We start from the raw sequence: 20,439 nt of genomic DNA on the forward strand, positions 1-20,439 counted from the left end.
CCCCCCACAATGAGTATGCAGGCTGGCAATAAGCAAAATATAACATAGCAGGATGGCAGTCCTGACGCTCTGCCTCAGCATGAAATAAAGAGCCAGGTAGTAGTAAACCAGATTTAAATTCGGAGAAAAAAGATGACTATTTCCCAATCTTTATTCTGGTGATCTCCACCCCATATTTAACTCAAGATTAGGCCAAGAAATTAGGCTCAATTGTTCACTTAAGTCCTGCTCAAATGGAAAGCATCTTTGGAAGATTAGCAGCAAAGAACAATTTAGGATCTTTGTTACAGTAGGCATGTATTGCATCTAGCATCGCTGTATATGGACCATAAGCAGGAAATGCTTATTCACAATATTCACTGAGGGATTTATGTAGACTACCTCAGGCAGTCCTCAACATACGACCACAATTGAGCCCAAAATTTGTTAAGTGAACTTTGCCCCATTTTATGACTTCTTGTCACATTTGTTAACTGAATCACTGCAGTTGTTAAATTAGTAACACCGTTGATAAGTGAATCCGGCTTCCCCATTGACTTTGCTTGTCAGAGGGTCGCAAAAGATGATTACGTGATTCAGGGACACTGCAACCATCATAAACGTGAGTCAGTTGTCAAGTATCTGAATATAAATCGTGACCACGGGGATGTAATTGGCAAAAGAAATATCCTGGGTTCAGTTCCAAGTGGGGAGAGAGACACTGGAAACATGGTAGCTGATTGGAAAGATGGTTTAATGGGGAACAGGACCACATGTCTTGAGGTCCTGGGCAAAAAGGCACATGGAGCAGGGAGAGAGAGATTTATACCATCTGTTGGGATTTGAATTTCAGCTTGTATTCTCATTGGTTCAGACTCCCATGGGGCCATTCAGGGGTAACTTTGTAGGTTGCGTTTTTAAGTCCCAAGCTTGGTTGAGCCTTGCTGGATGATGATGTAATGAAAGGGTTTTGGGAATCCTATTATGGTTCTGCTCTGCCTTTATGTAGAATAGACTGCCCCAGGCCTTAATGGCCCATTGACAAAGGTGTGTGGTGGGGTGCGTTTCTGCCTCTTTTTTAGGGGAAATATTCTGCCCTTTTAATATTTCCTAAAATCTTTTTCCAAAAGGGTGGATGCTAACTTCCTGCACTATAATGATTGTACGTGTCATAAAACCAGTCATAAGTCACTTTTATCAGTGCCACTAATTTCAGTCACTAAATGAACTGTTATAAATTGAGGACTACTTGTATTTTAGAATAGAATGGAATAACAGAGTTGGAAGGGACGTTAGAGGTCTTCTAGTCCAACCCCCTGCCTAGACAGGAAACCCTACACTATTTCAGACAAATGGTTATCCAGCATCTTTTTAAAAACTTCCAGTGTTGGAGCATTCACAACTTCTGGAGGCAAGCTGTTCCACTGATTAATTGTTGTGAGGAAATTTCTCCTCCATTCTAAGTTGCTTCTCTTTGATCAGTTTCCACCCATTGCTTCTTGTCCTGCCCTCAGGTGCCTTGGAGAATAGTTTGACTCCTTCTTCTCCTGAGATATTGAAACACTGCTACCATGTCTCCCCTAGTCCTTCTTTTCATTAAACTAGGCATACCCTGCAACGATTCTTCCATGTTTTAGCCTCCAGTCCCCTAATCATCTTCGTTGCTCTTCTCTGCATTATTTCTAGAGTCTCGACATCTTAGCATTAGCAACTAGAGAACAAAATAATGAACCACATGTACTCTTAATCCAAGCATTCTTTATTTTAATCATTTTACAGAACAAGTTTTCAACATGCCTATAATCAACTAATTATCCTCGTTGTGGAAATTTAAAAGCTATGCCTCAGACCTGAAAAAAAAGATCATATGAAGCATGTATTATCTGAGCGAAATTAAGCTACTTCTTGTACGGCAATAAACTTAACTCCACTTCTTTTGATTATAGACCACCTCCTCCATGCATTTCGCCGGAAATCAGTGTCGCGCATCAATGACGTACTTGTATCGTCATTCCCTTCGCTTAGTCCTGAGCCGGAGACAATCTCGTTGAAAGGAAGTCACATCTCTATGATCGGAGCGCGTCAGGCATTTTGGAACGCAGGCGTAGAAGAGCGCACGGAGTTCGTCGCTATTGCGGCCTGCGAAGGCCCGCGCTTTGGCCAGCCGACGCCCTCGGAGACCCGTTTCCCGGCTCCATGTTCCCGACGTGGGGTTTGTATGGGGCAACCCCCGGGCATTATCCTCCGCCCCCCACAATGCTTTTGCCGCCTCCGCCTCTGCCGGGTGTGCTGCCAACCTCCATGCCGCCGCCGCCTCAGGTCCCGGTAGTCCCTCCGCCTGTTTTAGGCGGTTACTCGACCAGCTCGGCGGCTACTAGCAGCAGCAGCGGCACCGGGGGATTCCTGAGTCTCCAGGAGCAGCACCTGGTCCAGCTCCAGCAGCTCCAGCAGATGCACCAGAAGCAGCTGCAGTCGGTGTTGCTAGGGGGGCCCCCTCCGCCCGGCCCTCCTCCCCCGAGTATGCCGCCCCCTCTGCCCGCTTCCTCTGCCGCCAGCACTTCCTGGCAGCCGCCGATTGCCGCCGGACCGCCGGCGGCGCGGAGCTACCAGAAGCAATTTAAACACCGCGATCCCCTCCCTCCGCCTTTGCCTCGGGACTCCCAGTTCCGAAATCCCCCCATGGCGCCGCTCCCGTCTACAGATGAGGTTGCCGAGCCATCGCAGCCCCGCAAGGAGTGGGAGCCCGTGGCTGCCCCGGCCAGTCCTTGCATGGATATGGACATGGATCTGTCTTCGCCGCCGCAGTCGCCTCCCCAATCTTTCCTGCCCCAGGTAGAAGCTGACCCCTATGTAGCCCCGCCTCAGACTTTGCCGGCGCAGAGTCAGATCCCACCACCACCACAGGCTTACCAGCCCCTTTTGCCCTTGTCTCAAGCAGTTGCCAAGACATTTTCAGAGACCCCACCTCCAACTGTTTCTCAGTCTTACCCAAACCAGTCCCAGACTTACCAAGCCAACTCCCAGCCATCCACCCAGCTAGGCCAGCCACTTGCAACATCAGCCCCCCAGCCCGAATCCCACTTCACTTCATCCCAGATTACTCAGAGCGCTTCCGAACCACCAGAATTAAGACTGAGCAGTGGCCCAGAGAAAGAGTGTGAGCCACAGCAAAGCAGCTCAAGTGCAGATCTATCTGCAATGACCTCCCAGGTAAGGATGAAGTAACCATTGCAATTTGTCTCTGGACTACAAAAACTTTTTTCATTGTTTAATTAAATGTTCTAACTATGAGGTGTGTATGTACAGCAGTAGGACAAAATGTTACAGTGGCTTTTATTATGAATGGGAGGAAGGCATTAAATGCTTAAGTGAGATTCCATAAAGGCCAAACTTCCCTATGTTATTTGTGGAGTCCTTGGTGCATCCTAACTTTGGTTGTTTTACTTGCAAACATTTCATTATTCAACTAGATAAAATCAGTGCTCTAGTGGCGCTAATCTATTACAGTGCTCTGATGTTACTGGTCATTGCCCTGATGGTACAATCAGGGCACTGATAATACATCTGCAAGTAACAACCAAGCTCAGAAACCACCAAGGACTCAACCCTAAACTACATACATTCTCTTTTGGATATGTCGTTTGCTCAGTGGTTACTTAGACTTTTTCAATAGCATGGCCTCAATTTTGGAATAACCTATAATAATGATAGCTGACATGTCTACTGTGCTGTGTTTGGGGAGGGAAGGTGTCTTGCACAATGAAGACCTTTTTTTTATTTTTAGACTTTATTTTTATCCTGCCTTTATTATTTTTGTAAATAACTCAAGGCAGCAAACATGTCTAATACTCATTCCTCCTACTTTTCCACACAACAATCCTTTGAAGTGGGTTAGGCTGAGAGAATATCTGGCCCAAAGTTTCCCAATAGTTTTAATGCCTAAGGTAGAATTAGAACTCGGAGTCTCCTGGTTTCAAGCCAGGTGCGTAACTACTGGCCCAAACTTAGTTTTTATTATAGAGTGTGGCATTCTGTCTGCCATTTGTGATATCTACTACTTTTCCACACATAAATATAATATGTATAATGCTATTTGTTTTTAAAGTAAGTGACACTATACAAAGCACAGGAAATAATTACAAAATAGAAAACTAAAGAATTAAGGGCATGAAGAAAAGGGAATACAGTTTAACATAGTTTATCTAGATAAGATTCACTGCATCTCTATTCTGTCCTTGCAGACCATTCTGTCTTCTAATATGTTTATGAACTGCTTTATACTTTGCCTTTTCATTTTTAAACATCTGACTTCTGAGGGTTCACCAATTCAATCCAAACACAAATGCCATGATGTTCTTGATCATTCTTCCTTCATATATTTATTTTGCAATTTGCTCCTCTTTTATTTTCTTTCATCCAGAATGTTTTAACGTATTTCTTTGTACTGGCCACTCTTATATTCAATCCATGCTTTATTGAACACCCATTACCATATTTTTGGACTATAAAATGCTCCAGACTATAAGACACACCAAGCTTTTGGGGAAGAAAATAAGAAAAAAAAATCTGCCTCTATTCCAGATTGCGGGGATTGCCATCGTCATTGCTCATCACCGCTGCTGCCTGTTGCTGTCTCCGCACGTCCCATTTTCGGCCTCCATGCGTCCCACTTTTGGCCCGTTCTAGGCAGTGGGGATGATTGGCAACAATCCCCGCTGCCTGGAGCGGGCTAAAAATGGGGCACATGGAGGCGGTGATGGGGCGGGGGTGGTGTTTGTTATGTGCACTCCCTGTTGGGGGAACGAGTACGTTCAGAGAAGCGTTGTTAGAGTTGTGTTGGAGAACACACAAACCAGCGAACAGAGACACTTTAAATAGGCTTTTACTTTCATGGAAATAGAGGTATCAGAGTCCATCAAACGGTCTCAAGTCATACACGGATAAGACTGTCAGTCATCAATGTCTTTCAATTAAGGGATAATCCAAATAACATAGTCCAGTATCATACAATCAATTCGGCAGTCAAACTTTGCTAACAGTTGCAAAACTTACAATAGCTCAGGGCACTCAGATCAGATCAGCCCAGCATCTAATGAAACTGAGAGCTAACAGTCATTCTGGCTCCCTCTTATGGCCGATTGAGGAAAACAGCAACCAATCACATTTTACAGTATGATTTAAAGAAACAGGTATAGCATTGTTACATGATTTATATATTGCCAACCCAACCGTTAGATCATTTCCTAACATTCTCCCCTTTGGGTAGGATAATATATAAATCTTACAATCTTAATCCATATTCCTCGCAACAACGTTTATGCTTTATATTACCTTGGGCCTTAATAAAATGATCTGTGATGTTATCTTCAGACATACAATAGTCCAGTGAAACTAATTTATTATTCACACTTTGCCGTACATTCAGATATCTTATATCCGTGTGTTTTGACCTAGTTTTTACAGCAAGATTGGATGCCATCTGAATTGCTGCTTGATTGTCTTCATAAACAACAATAGGCTCTCGTACATCAATCCCCATATCAAGTAGGAGTTGTTTATAGCAAACCAAATCCGTACATAATAATGACAGACATGAGAATTCCGCCTCCATAGTTGATAGACCTTTTTGTCTAATAGACCACTGTCCAATTAGTGCTTTTCCCAGGAATACAACAAACCCTGATGTTGATCTCCATGTAGACACATCTGTAGCAAAACTTGCATCAGCATATGCAGTTAAGCTCAGATCATCTTTAGGTTCTAAATACAATGCATAATGAATTGTTTGCTTAAGATATCTTAATATCCTCTTAGCAGCTTGCCAGTGCCTTTCAGTAGGTTCAGCATTAAACCTGGCTAATTGATTTACACTGTATGCTATGTCGGGCCTTGACCAATTACTCAGATACAATAAACTACCAATTAATGATTGATAAATACCTTTATCAAACACAAGGCTTTTTACATCATCATGGCTAAATTCCTGACCCATTGGAATTTTAGCTGGTTTACACAGTTCCATCGTAAACGTCCTGAGTAGCTGGTTAATCTTCTCATTTTTTGAGATTTTGTATCCTCCCCTAGTTTTACCTATTTTTCAACCAAGATATTGCCTAATCTCACAGAGATGTTTTATACAGAATTTTGTCCTTAACAGTGTTATAATACTCATAGCTTCTTGCTCAGTTTTAGTGATTAATGCTATGTCATCAGTGAACAATAGCAACAATGAAATGACACCATTACTTTCTTTCTTAAACAAACATGGATCAGCCATGCCAGCTTTGAAACCTATCTTTGCTAATTTCTTCATTATGCATTCATTCCATTCATAGCCTGATTGCTTTAAGCCGTAAAGACTCTTTTTAACTTCCAGCAATCAGTGTTATTACCAGTGTTTAACCCTAAAGGCTTCTTTAAATATATAGTATGTTGCAACGGTGCATGGAGATAGTCCGTCTCAACATCTAAATGATTCACTACATATCCATGCCTAGCTGCCCAAACTAATGATGCACGTAATGTTGTAGCCTTTAGACTAGGTGCAAATACCTCATCATAGTCATTGGCTGAATGATGAAACCCTTGTGCTACCAATCTGACTTTATGGGTAACAGTCCCATATACACTTGTTTTGATCTTGTAGATCCATTTACATCCTATGGCATGTTTACCTGGGGGTAACCTTACATTTTCATACACCTCTAACCTTTGTAAGGATTTCAGTTCCTTTTCCATTGCTGTTTTCCAAACTATCGGCTCTTGTTCTTCTGGTTCTTCCTGTAACTGTACTTCTTCTTTAATTTCTTTAATTACTGGTTTTACTATTTCATCACTAGGTACTATCTGGGTGTCGATAATTACATTATCATTTGTTTCTAATTTATTCCACCCCACGTGTTCTATAAACTTAGCACTACGCTACAGTAAATCTTAGCTGTGTCCTTCTCCCAAAACCTATGATCTATGGTTAGCCTCATATCCTACAAAAAATAACTGTTGAGCTCTATGTTGCCCTTTCAGTCTCACTTGTGATGGTATATGCACCCATGCTGGGGCTCCGAATGTATGTAGGTAACTCAGATCTGGTTTTCTGCCATGCCACTTAGTGAATGGCAGTTCACCGGTTGTTGTATTCACCACATTATTTAAAACATGGTTACTACACATCATAACTTCACCCCACAGTGTTTCTCGCAAACCTGAATCAGCTATCATAGTTCGAGCCATGGCCTGTAATGTTTGCCCCCTTCATTCTACAAACGAATTATGTTGTGGCCTATAAGGAGCAGAACATTTGTGCTCGATTCCAGCTGTTTTTAACATTGTTTGGAATTTATAATTGGTAAACTCCATCCCATTATCAGTAACTACAGTAATAGCCTTGGCTTTCATCTTTCTTTCCGCAAACCTCAGCCAATTAAAGAAATTCTGAAACGTTTGTTTTGTTTTTCATTAAGTAACAGAAACCGTATCTAGAATAATGATCCATGATATTCAAAACATAACAGGCACCTCCCAAACTGGGTTTCTTAGGTCCTATTATATCAGCAAAAACAACCTCCAGAGGTTCCTTAGTTTTAAAACCATTCAGTCTGTTTGCTGGAGTAACTTTGCTTTTCTCCTGATTGCAAACATTGCAGTTTAAATATTTTCCGCATGGTTTTAGTTTTACTCCTTCTGCCAACTTAACAGTTTGTTGCAGCATCTTGAAGTTAATGTGCCCCATGCATCTATGTAGTAAATGTATGCATTCGTCATGGGGTTTAACATTATGATAAGCTATGTTAGCCATCTTGCAATCCGGTATAACATACAAACCGTTTTTTAAAGTAGCAGTAACCCTGTTACCCTCCTTTTCAATTAAACATATATCTCCCCTAAAGGTTATCACATAGCCAATGTTAACCAGAGCCCTAACTGATAGTAAGTTGAATTTCAGGTTAGGTACATATAACATTGGTAACTGCTCATTTAGGAATGAACAACATGCATTACCTTCATCTTCCATCTGTTTGCCAAAAATATATGTTCCTTGTTCGTGGTCATTTTTACAAACCTTTTTCTATCTCTAGCAATGCACTGTGATGCTCCATTATCAACAACCCACAAATTATGGTTTACAGTGCATTGCTAGACATAGCCAAAGTAGACATAGCTAAGTTGACATTTGCATTTTTTCTAGCTCTTCCAGCATTCTGTTGTTTTGCCTTTTTACAGAACCTAGCTATATGTCCCTTAGCCCCACAAGAATAACATTTTCGAAAGGTATAGGCAATAGAAGGTGACTCCTCATGTTGTGGTGGTTTCTCTCTCAGTTGTTCCTTTTCCATCCTTCTTCTTGACTCTTCCAACAGCCGTGCAGTAATGTCAGTCAATGTAAATTCATTTCGGGTTAGGACTTCAAGAGAAGATACAAAAACATCATAACTCTCATCCAGTGAGGAGAGTATGATATAAACTTGATGTAGCTCAGAAAAAAATAGTTCTTTTTCATGTAGCTCCTGAAAAACCCCTTTCATAAAGGTTAAATGAGCTAACATATCTCCTTCAGAAGACATGCCCTAAACAGTTTTCATGTGATGTATGTGTGCACCTACAGTGTCACGTACATAAATCCTCTTCAAATTCTTCCAACATCTTGAAGCAGAATTTTCTCCACGAATATGAACTAATTGTTGGTCATTCAGTGTTAGACCAATAATGCACAAGGCCCGTTTGTTGCATCGCTGACAATCTGCTTAGCATCATCATCATTGTCTGGATTCCAAGCAGTTACATCCAGTGGATTATGTACAGCATCCCATAAATCTTCCCTATGCAGGAGTAGACAGCATTTCATAGACCAGGAAACATAGTTTGTTCCATCCAACCGGGTTATCATCGATAGACTTGTTGATGGGTCGCTCGCCATCTTCTCCAGGATAGTAACAATCACTACAATAAACAGCTGTCTCTATACGGTACTGCATATCAACACCAACTCTCCTTTAGCTACGCCTGGTACACTCTGGACCATAATCAGGGTTATGTGCGCTCCCTGTTGGGAGAGCGAGTACGTTCAGAGAAGTGTTGTTAGAGTTGGGTTGGAGAACACACAAACCAGCATACAGAGACACTGCAGTTTAAATAGGCTTTTACTTTTGTGGAAATAGAGGTATCAGAGTCCATCAAACAGTCCAAGTCATACACAGATAAGACGGTCAGTCATCAATGTCTTTCAGTTAAGGGATAATCCAAATAACATAGTCCAGTATCATATAATCAGTTCAGAACTCAAAAGTTTGCTATCAATTGCAAAACTTACAGTAGCTCACGGCACTCAGATCAGATCAGCCTAGCATCTAACAAAACAGAGAGCTAACAGTCATTCTGGCTCCCTCTTATGGCCGATTGAGAAAAACAGCAACCAATCACATTTTACAGTATGATTTAAAGAAACAGGTACAGCATTGCTATATGATTTATATATTGCCTACCCAACTGTTAGATCATTTCCTAACAGTGTTGATCCCTGCAGCATGGAGCAGCTGATAGGCTGTATTCTGAAAAGCAAATCCAACCACCAATCAGCTGCTCGTCCTAAATCAGGCTGTGCTGAAGCTGACCAGGCTGTTTGCTGCAAAGAGGCAAATATCTAGGAGGCAGAGGTTGGCCAATGGGTGGGCGGGGCTTCAGCAACATTCATTGACATTTCCACCCACTTTGGGGGGAGTGCGTCTTATACACCGAAAAATACGGTAATTCTTGGCTCTATTTTTTCTTTGTTTATTCCACATACCTCTTATTTGGGTGCAGTCAACGTACATTGATGTTTCTCCACAGGTATCCAACTCCAGCTTCTATGTCACAAAGCGGCAGAAGCACATAACTGTACATAGCTTTGTTTGACAAACATTTATCCTCTGCAAGAGACTATTCACTTTTCACTTCGTTTACACCATTTGCATGTCTCAAATGGCTTCCTCCATTTTCCACATTGAGTAAACATTCTACCAAAGTTCATAATTCATTCTCCATTTTCTCTGTCAAACACAATTGCCTTCGTCTTTAATACATTAATTTTCAGATCTGTATTATTTGTATATTTTATAGTCCAACATATGTTACAAGGTACATGGCTTCTCATCTAGCAAAATAACATCATCTGTAAACAGAAATACTGCCAACCAACATATCCCTGCTGTCAACACAAAGCAATCCTTAATACATTTATCCATAAATATATATAAAACAACTATGCTCTTCTGTAGGGTTTTGGCTGGGTTTATAGAATTTAGCCTTGAAAGCTATTGCTAGTCAGTTATTTTGTATTAGAAATCAATTCACTCTAAAGCAAGGGTCCCCAACCCTCTACGAGATTGCAGCCCATGTAGAACTGGGCCTCAGAAAAGGCAGGAAGTGTATGTATATGCACACAGCTCCACTTGCCTGAATGGTGGACAAGCACATGCTCTCACTCCCTGCTCACACAGAATCATCCCTCTTCCCCTCCCTCCCCCCCCCCCCCCCGCTACCTCTGCAGTCCACAAAGTTGGGAAGGTTGGGAACCACTGTTCTAAAGAGTCATACATACTCAGCATATTGGGACTTTTCAACAAGTATTGAGGAATTAGCTTACTAACTTTATTTTCTTCATTATTTCTTGATGAATTCTAATCTAATACATTATTGAAAGTCAGCTTCTAACGATCTTGAAAGAGAACAGTAGAATGAAAAATTCTTTTTATACTAGCTATGCATTATTCAGTTATAATTGCTAGTAATTATTGTAGTGTTATTTACATGCTTGTGTCTGGAATTAATATAGATTCATGAATTAATAATTTATTCTTGAATTAATCCTGTTACAGTCAAATTTTGGGCTAGGATGCAGAACCCAAATGGCATTGATCGCACTTCTGGATGACCTCTGGCGAGACTGGGATGGGGGTAGAGCATCCATTCTAGTGCTGTTTGATTTCTCAGTCACTATCAGTGCCATCAATCATCCTGGGCTGACTGGATGCTTTGGGAGTGAGAAGCATTATTATTCAGCGATACTTCTTCATCCAAGACCAGTTCTGTTTGTTATTGGTAGCAGGGAGAGTTCAGCCTCTCCTTCCCCACTTTTATAAAACCATTGAGTTAGGTCATTGATCAGTGAGCTACCGTATTTTTCAGAGTATAAGATGCACCTTTTTTCCTCAAAAAAGAGGCTGAAAATCTGGATTCATTTTATACATCAAATACAGCATTTTTGCCTCCCGAAGCCCCGCCTCCTTCACCAAAATGGCCATACATACCTTTATGGGGGCTTTCAGAGAGCTCCTGGGGGCTGGGAAGGGCAGAAATGAGCAAAAAATGGGCCTTTTTTGCCCCCAGCCCCCAGGAGCACTCTATAAGCCTCCATAAGGCTATGCATACAAATTTTTTTGACAAAAATGGGCCGTTTTTTGCTCATTTTTGGCCATTCCCCGAGGACCACTCTGCAAGCCCCCCCCCCCAATTATTCATGCCTCTTTTTTTAAAAAAACGGGCCCATTTTCATAAAAACAGGGCGTTTTGGGGAGGTTTGCAAAGTGTAAAAATTGATGAGAATTAGATTGATCAAGTGCTGTGCCAGCAGAAACAAAGTCTTTAAGTGCTGCAGATTGTCAGCGATTTCCTTCTCCAGCACATGGATAAATATACCTAGAAACATCTACCTACCTACCTACTCACTGTCTCTCTCCCTATCTATCTACTATATTTCTCTCTCTCCCTCTACCTAACAACCTACCTACTCTTTCTCTCCCTCCCTACCTTTCTACTGTATTTCTCTCTATCCCTCTACCTACCAACCTACCTTCTCTTTCTCCCTCCCTCCCTACTGTATTTCTCTTCCTCTCTCTCTATTTCTTTCTCTCTAACCCTCAACCTACCTACACACTCCTCTCCCTACCTACCTACTGTATTTCTCTATCTCTATTTCTCTCTCTCTCTGTTCCTTTATCTACTTACCCACCTAACTACTTTCTCTCCTCCTACCTATCTACTGTATATCTCTTTCTTTCTCTGCCTCTCTATCCCTCTATCTACCTACCTACTTTTTTTAAAAAATTGCCTCTTCAAAACCTTGGTGCGTCTTATACTCCAGTGCGTCTTATACTCCGAAAAAATACTGTAAGTGAAATATCAGTATGATGATGATACTCAGCTGCACAACTCTGCCCCAGGCCATTCAGATGATCCCATCAAGGGGTTCTCCTAGTCCCAGGAGGCTAAATGTTCCTGGATGTGAAAGGACCAGTTTGGCTCGACCCCGACAAAAATGGGAGGCTGTGGATTTTAGGGTCCCCTGTGTCAATCAGTTGGCCTTCTTTTAACTCTGGCTGGGATGACACTCATAACCATTGGCTCCAGCTTGATGAGAGGTAGTAGCTGTGGCCAGGAGGGCCTTGTACAAATACAGTTTGCTCTTTAGGAGGCCTTGCTCACACTCATGCCTTAGTCACCTCCCATTTGGACTATTGCAATGCAGTCTCTATAAGGCTATCTTGAAGAACATTTGAAAGCTAAGCTGGTCCAGAATGCTGGACAGGTAATAGTAACTGCATGGTGATATGCCCTTATAATGTTGGTGTGTAGGCTTTGGGAACAATACAAGGTGTTGGTGTCACTTTTAAAGTCCTACATGGCATGGGACCAGGTTATTTGTTGAACTACCTATCCCTGATGGTTTTTATACACTCTATTATCTCTGGCAGAATAGAAAGGCTCTGCATCCCCTCAGTGAAACAATATCACTTGACGGAGCCTCAGAACTGTACATTTTATATTATGACATCTGTCTTATGGAACAGCTCCTCCCCAAAAATACAGATTAACCCAAATCTGTTGGCTTTTAGGAAACCAGTGGAGATCTGGCTTTCCCAGTGAAAATCAGACATCAGGCTGATGGAACTGGTGTGAGGGTATGATGGATAAATGTTATGAATATCATTTGGGCTCATTGTTATTTTAAATGCTTTTTTGTTTTAGTGTACTGTGTTTTATTCAGGTCCTAAAATTTCTTCTAATAGAAGGACATCCCTACAAGTTTGTTTGTAAATCAAATGAATACATTAAGACTATGAGAACAAAGCCATACTATTAATAGCTGAGAAAATTGTATAAAAGTAATCCTCATTTAATGACCTTAATTGGAACCAGAATTTCTGTCACTAAGCGAAATCATTGTTAAGGAAAAAAGCATGTGCCCGTGCTGCTTAGCCAATGCCTTGTGCAACACCCCCTCCCCCAATAATTTATAGGGATGAACTTGGGAGACAAAGAGAAGAGACACAGGCAAATGGCTCAGAAGGGGTTTCCACTTTCTTGGGATTTAGGAATGAATGAGGCGGGGGGGGGTTGTACTTTCAGACTTGCAATATTTTATTAGTATAACTCTACAGTTCAGCCAAGGCCTCGATTGTAGCATACAACAAGATGAAAGCCTTGAACTACTGTATGTTGCTTCTATACAGCCCCTCTCTGTGCACCAGTTCCATGGTACCCTTTGGTTTTCCAATAAACTTTTCATTTTGAGAGACCCAGGTAGCATGCCTTTTCTGCTGTGACCCTCATTCTCTGTAACCACATCCCCCCCCCCCTGGTGAGGTTAGGTCATGTCTATTAACTAAGGCTGGAGGTTTTTAAAGCAACCCCAACCGTTTCGGCTTGGTGGCCCCGCTGGTTGGGAGAAGATGGGAACTCGGCTGCTTGAATGGTGGACCAGTGCACACGCAGCCTTGCATAAGTAGTGGGCCAGCATGCACATGTATGGCTTGACTTACATGAGTGACAGGCAAGCATGCATGCATGTGAGTGCCTTATCAGCCCATGGCTCACACAAATTGAGCACACACTGACCAGCCACTCGCAGGCTGAATTCTGGATAGGCCACGATCCAGTAGTGGGCCAGGGGTTGGGGACTCCTGCTTTAAAGCATGATTTTTTCACCAGCCTTGGGGATACCAGGGAGATGCTGAAAAGTGGCTGTATGAAGTACCATATTTTTCGGAGTATAAGATTCACCTTTTTCCCTCAAAAAAGAAGTTGAAAATCTGGGTGCATCTTATACGCTGAATACAGCATTTTTGGCCTCCTGAAACCCCACCCCTTTTGCAAAAATGCCCGTGCATAGCCCTTAGGAGGCTTCCAGAGTGCTCCTGGGGGCTGGAGAGGGCAAAAATAAGCGAAAAATGGGGCGTTTTTTGCTTGTTTTTGCCAGCCTCCAGGAGCACTCTATAAGCCTCCTAAGGGTTATGCATGCCCTTTTTTTTTTGATAAAAAACGTGGCCGTTTTCGTGAAAAATGGGCCATTTTTTGGAGGTCTGCAGAGTGAAAATCCTTTTTTAAAATTTTCCTCTTTAAAATCTTGGTGTGTCTTATACTTTAAAAAATACGGTAAGTGATATTTGTTCTCCTGCTTTCTTGGATTTTATCTGTTTATTTTTATTTTTTGGTCCTGATGGAGTTGTTTTAATTGTTATGTTGTACATCTCTCAAAATCATGTGTTCGTAGTATATCTACATAGATATGCTAAATAAATAAAACGAATTTCACAGTGCAACTTTAATTTGGGAGTGGGGGCACTTTTTAATGCTTTCAAGTCAATGTTGGCCCTCTGCAACTGCCTGGATTAGTCCCTGCTGTTTTCTTAGCAAGATTTTTGGAAGCAAAGTTGACACAGCCTTTTTTCCAGGACTGAGAGAGATCGACTGGCTCAAGGTCACCCATCTGGCTTTGTGCCTAAGTCAGGATTAGAACCCATGTCTTCTGGCTTCTAGCCTGGTATCTTAACCAATGCATCAATAGGCTCTCTTGTTTGAATTAATTATTGATATTGTTTTTTAAAAATATAGCAGTTAGACTTATATACCGCTTCATAGGGCTTTCAGCCCTCTCTAAGCGGTTTACAGAGTCAGCATATCGTCCCCACAGTCTGGGTCCTCATTTCACCCACCTCGGAAGGATGGAACGCTGAGTCAACCTTGAGCCGGTGAGGTTAGAACCGCTGAACTGCAGATAACAGTCAGCTGAAGTGGCCTGCAGTACTGCACCCTAACCACTGCGCCACCTCGGCTCCTATAATATGAATGCATTTTCTGTTTTACAGTAAATACTGTAGCTTTCTTCAGATTCTAGGATATTCTTTCTATGAAACTGCTATACTTCTACCTATTGCAGGAACAACAGCAATATTGGTATCAACAGCATCTACTTACTCTTCAGCAAAGGGCAAAAGCACATGCATTGGGACAGCAACAGCCACCTATTGGGAATGATGCCCCTGAACAGGGAAAAGAAAAAAGAGAAACATCTGTTTCTAGTGTCCTTTCTGAACCCAGTTTGAATTTTGATCCCATGTTACAACATCCAAAAGATGAAGAGCCTCCTGAATCATCTGTTAAACATAAGGTACGATATTCATGGAAGTGTCACTATACATAAGTGTTCATTGATAAAGATTTCCATCGTTTATTGATTTCAGATATTTAAATGTATTTGTTATTAATGGAAGAATTGTTAGTAAATCTTTTGGGAGTCAAAAATTACAGCAAGTGTGGGCAAGTGGCAATGCCAGTCTTTTTCTTTGGGCTCCCTTGAGCCTGCTGTGATTAATGTTGCTGAGATTTATGGTAATATTTTTTATAATTTTGAGACATTGAACAGAAAACTACAATCTGAGTCCTATAATAGTTTCAACAGAGTTTTAAAACAAATATTAAGCTTCCCAAAAGTCAAAAGTCCCCCCTCCCAAAGCAAGAGAAAGACTTATCTTCTTTTCATAATTCCCCATCATTTCTTTTTTTTTCTCAATCAAATTTTTATATTCTTCATACATATCAATGCGGATGGTAACTGGGTAACATACATTTCAGTACACACAAACACAGCCTTATTATTCCTAAATATTACATTTCATTTCCATTATTTTGTATTGTTCATACATGCATTTTATTAACACCTTTAATTTCTGAAACATCTTTCTATCCGTTTGTATATCTTCATATATAATTATTATTATTATTCCCCACTATTTTCTATCCCTATTTTAACTTTTTTTCCCCTTTCAGATCAGTGTAATATTCAAAGATGAGTTTTCCACCTATTTTGTTGTTCATATTTCCTTAGTTAAATCAAAGTTTCATTCTTCCATTATTCAATATCTCCTTATACAGTTTTAGTATCAGTCACAATCATTTATACATTTAGTGTATTTCTATTCATATTTCCAGTTCTTCAATCCATATAATTCTTCTAATACACATGTATGTGTGTGTGTGTGTGTGTGTGTGTGTGTGTATACACACATACGTACGTACGTATGTACGTACGTATTAATAGAAGATATATATTTGTGTGTGTATGTATGTTTTCATAGATTTTTCTGGGTGTAGGTATGCTGGTCTTGTATTCGGTCTTTTCCCATGTAAGATTGAGATTGTCTTGGCAACGTTTGGGGGGAGTCTCCCTTTGGATTAGGTCGCTCCAACCACGCTTTAAGCCCAAAACCCAGCCTGAAGATGGCGAGTGAGACCTCGCCGAAATGTTGCCAAGACAATCTCAATCTTAGACGGGAAAAACACCCGAATACAACAAGACCAGCATACCTACACCTGTGAAAATCTACTATGTTTGTGTGTGTGTGTGTGTGTGTATACACATACGTACGTACGTATGTACGTACGTATTAATAGAAGATATATATTTGTGTGTGTATGTATGTTTTCATAGATTTTTCTGGGTGTAGGTATGCTGGTCTTGTATTCGGTCTTTTCCCATGTAAGATTGAGATTGTCTTGGCAACGTTTGGGGGGAGTCTCCCTTTGGATTAGGTCGCTCCAACCACGCTTTAAGCCCAAAACCCAGCCTGAAGATGGCGAGTGAGACCTCGCCGAAATGTTGCCAAGACAATCTCAATCTTAGACGGGAAAAACACCCGAATACAACAAGACCAGCATACCTACACCTGTGAAAATCTACTATGTATGTGTGTGTTTGTGTGTGTGTGTGTGTGTGTATATCCCTAATCACCCATTGTATGTTTTAACCTTCCACTATTCATATTTTTATACATATTTAGTAGTACAGTGATTCAAAATCTGTTTTCCAATTCTTCATATCCATTTATATTAAAATCTTATCCTGATATCTATCACATTGCTAAAATAATAATTCAGCCTGTATAGTAATGATATTAATACACATTATTGAAATATATTCATAAAAATATTCTTTTACTCTATTTTCCCTTATCCATCATCTCTTACTCGCATCCGAACCTTTAATCTTATTTTCTTTTCAGTTTTCTTTCCATATTTGTCCCTTAGGTCTTTTATTCTCTCTATTTGACTATGCAATCTTAAGTTTTCCTCCCAACTCTACCCTTTCCACTATCTAATTCTAGAACTATCCATTCTACCTCCTATCTCTTTTTCCCAGTTCTCTTCCTGTTTGTCTCATTCCCTTTTTAGGTCTTTTACATTATTTCCCTCCTTTTTTAGTTCCTTAATCACTACTCGTTTTGGCAACATCTCCTCCTTGTTATCTTCTTGCTGATTTCTCTCTGTTTTCAGCTCTGTTTCTTCTGGTAGCTCCATTCTTTCTTCCTTGTCCTGATCATTGTCCATTATTCTTTGTATTAAATTTCCCAGTTTTTGGTCTATACGATCAAATATTTTCTCAATGCTTTGAAAAAGCTCCATTCTGTTTAAGTTCTCCTCACTTCTGTCTTGTGTTGCATCTGTGTTTAGTAAATCTTTTTTAGTCCACTGTCCAGAGTTCATTAATTCAAAAAGCCAAACTTCCAAGTCACAATTTTAAATGTCTCATCAATAGTCCAAAGAATTTAAATTCACCAGGAGGTTATCCACACCTTTTCAAATTACTTTATATGTTCAATAATATTCAATGTTCAGGGGCTCTTAATTGAAGTCCTTAGTTAATAATAAAATCTCTAATGGTCTTAGAGTAGGTTTGTGTCCGTCAGATATTTCCAATCTTTTTGAATAGTTATTACCAAGCTTACATATTTCCCTTTTCATCAGCAGATGACGCTCTTGCTTCTGTCTGCTTCAGCCTCTCTACGATATTGTTGACAGTTCCAATTTCAATTATTTTTAAATTATAAATCCAATAATTGAGCAATGTTTGTAAAGAGAAATTTGAGACTTTAATTCCAGCATTTTAAAATGCTCTCAATACCATGTCTTTTAGCTTTGAGGAACCAAGTTTATATTTATTATTTAAAAAGCAGATTTTTTTCCTTCTTCAATTCTCCAGTGTTTTTCCTAGCTTCCTAGTGCCCATTCGTAGCTTCAACATATAGCTTTAAATATGTTTCCCCTTTGGATTTCTGGGGTCATCATCCAATAAAAAATATTTTCTCACCCAGATCACACTCCATTCATTTTCTCCACTCCAACACTGTCTTGGGTATTCAGGCTGTCCCCGGCTTCATGGTAGCCATTGTGGCTTCCGCTACTCGTCTTCAGATGAGGGGGCTTTCCAAGTCAAGGAGGAGAAATGAGGCTCTCCTCTACCTGCCAGGCAGTCCCCCTTTACTTTACCAATGCTTCAGGGTGGTTATAGTTCGAATTTGGATCCTCCAACAGGGAGAGGTCGGAGCTGACCGCAGAGCTTGCAGATCAGGCTTCTGAAGACGCTGGAAGTACAGCTGGAAGTCTTGTTCCCCATCATTTCTGTTCTCACCGTGATACATTACATATTACTGGAAATGACCTAGATTAAGCAACAGCAAAACGATATGTTTGTGGTTGAAACCTAGGATGTAACACTAGACTTTCTTCAATTTTTAAAAATATTTTTAATCCTTATTTTCTTTGGAATTCTAATCACTGATTGAAAAAAAATATGACTGATTCCTTCTACTGTAGCTAAACATTGAACCTTCAGAAGATCCTGAAGAAAGCTTGAGATTACAGCAGCTACAGGCAGCAGCAACACAATGGCAGCAACATCCACAACAAAGAGTGGGTTTCCAGTATCAAAGAATAATGCAAAAGCATTCACAGTTGCAACAAATTTTACAACGCTATCAACAGATTATACAACAACCATCACATTTGTCAGTAAGTTGTTTAAAACAATATAATTTTACTTACTTCCAAATAAGTAAAATTCTTATTGGTTTTTGTTTTTGTCCCTTTGAGAAAGTGTTGATTCTTGGCTACTCCCTGAAACGTTTCTCGCAGTTTTTTGATAAGATTTCAGAAGTGCCATTGCCTGCTTTTTAAGGCTGAGAGAGTGACTGGCTCAAGGTCACCTATCTGGTTTCATGCCTAGGACAGTACTCACAGTCTCTCAGTTTCTAGTTCAATCACTATATCAAACTGGTTTTTGAGTGAAATTACTGCTATATTTTAATTATGAAATACAACTTAATAGTTATTTACTGTTTTACTTATTTTGCATAGGTTTTTTTCCCTGTATCTAGGTACACACAATTTGTCATCCCTCAGCAGTCTTGGATCACGGTTCATATAATCCCACACATATAGGGTTATTTCAGGTTAAAATTTATGGGAGTTGAATTTTAGCATTTATTATGTTAGAGAATGCTGACAACATATTTGCTTAGTATTCTTATTCTTATTCTAGAAATTATACATCAATCTTAGAAGTAACACTACTAATATTAATATCACTTTCTCCAGTGCACTGCTCGGAGAGTCCAATGCTGGGTTAACACAGCCTATCTGCCCTTGGACTGAGTGATGTTTTTAGTTGACCACGCCTCCCTTTGCCTCTGCATGCTCAGTTCAAAAACTCAGTCCGCCCGTTAGGACTGTTTTGGGAGAGCTCCAGTCTAAGTTCAGATAGGCTGGAAAGTTTCCCACTTTGGACCACGTTTGGATTCTCATATTAGAGAAAATTATATCTGTTGCAAGAACTGTCAAAAATTTGAGGTTTGTGTCGCTTTAAGAGGGCACCCGGGCTTCCCTGCAGCTGCTGGTCGCAAGCGCTCCAGGGGACTGTAATCCCTCGCCCAGCGGAGGCTGGCGAGCGGCAGGGGCGGTGGCAGACCTTCCCCAGCTGAGCCCCAGAGAAAAATTACCTCAAACGGGTTTGGGAGCCTGCAGGCCTTCTAACTAGGGGCCATTCAGCTGCTCAATTCTGCCCGGCAACAGCAGCGACGGTTGGAACCTTCGCACGCTTTTCAGGCTGTCAGGCTAAAAAGAGCGGGAGGAGGCTGCACGCGCAGCCGCCGCCATTTTGAATTGCTTCGGAGCGCGTTGAGGAGAAAGAGAATGCGCGGCTCGTGTGGAGAGCTGATTCCTCCAGCCTTGCCTTCGGAGAAAGCAGAGAAGCGGAGAGCCCAGGCAGCCCAAGCGAAGCTACAGCCAGCCCTCAGCGACCGCAGAACGCCGCAAGGAGGCTGGGGACTAGCCTGGGGAGCCAGCTAGTCTCTCCCTCCTGAGAGGAAGATA

The 20,439-nt window shown here is 41.0% G+C and overlaps 1 protein-coding gene across 2 annotated transcripts in view; it reads left to right on the plus strand.

The window, feature by feature from the left end:
- The first annotated feature begins 1,769 nt into the window (after nucleotides 1–1,769).
- The window catches only part of YLPM1 (YLP motif containing 1), a 70,298-nt gene continuing 51,628 nt past the window's right edge, over nucleotides 1,770–20,439 (plus strand). Inside the window, exons 1-3 of one of the 2 annotated variants that reach the window (XR_004256531.1) lie at nucleotides 1,770–3,189; nucleotides 15,173–15,403; nucleotides 18,886–19,080. Coding sequence is in view for 1 of the 2 variants with exons in the window: in XM_032231510.1 (XP_032087401.1) it covers nucleotides 2,176–3,189; nucleotides 15,173–15,403; nucleotides 18,886–19,080 (1,440 nt within the window). In the remaining variant the exon portion in view is untranslated. The remainder of the gene's footprint in view (nucleotides 3,190–15,172; nucleotides 15,404–18,885; nucleotides 19,081–20,439) is intronic. The other variant, XM_032231510.1, reaches the window with a different exon arrangement.

The sequence above is a fragment of the Thamnophis elegans genome, chromosome 1 (genome assembly GCF_009769535.1).
Source record: "Thamnophis elegans isolate rThaEle1 chromosome 1, rThaEle1.pri, whole genome shotgun sequence".
Lineage (NCBI taxonomy): Eukaryota > Metazoa > Chordata > Lepidosauria > Squamata > Colubridae > Thamnophis > Thamnophis elegans.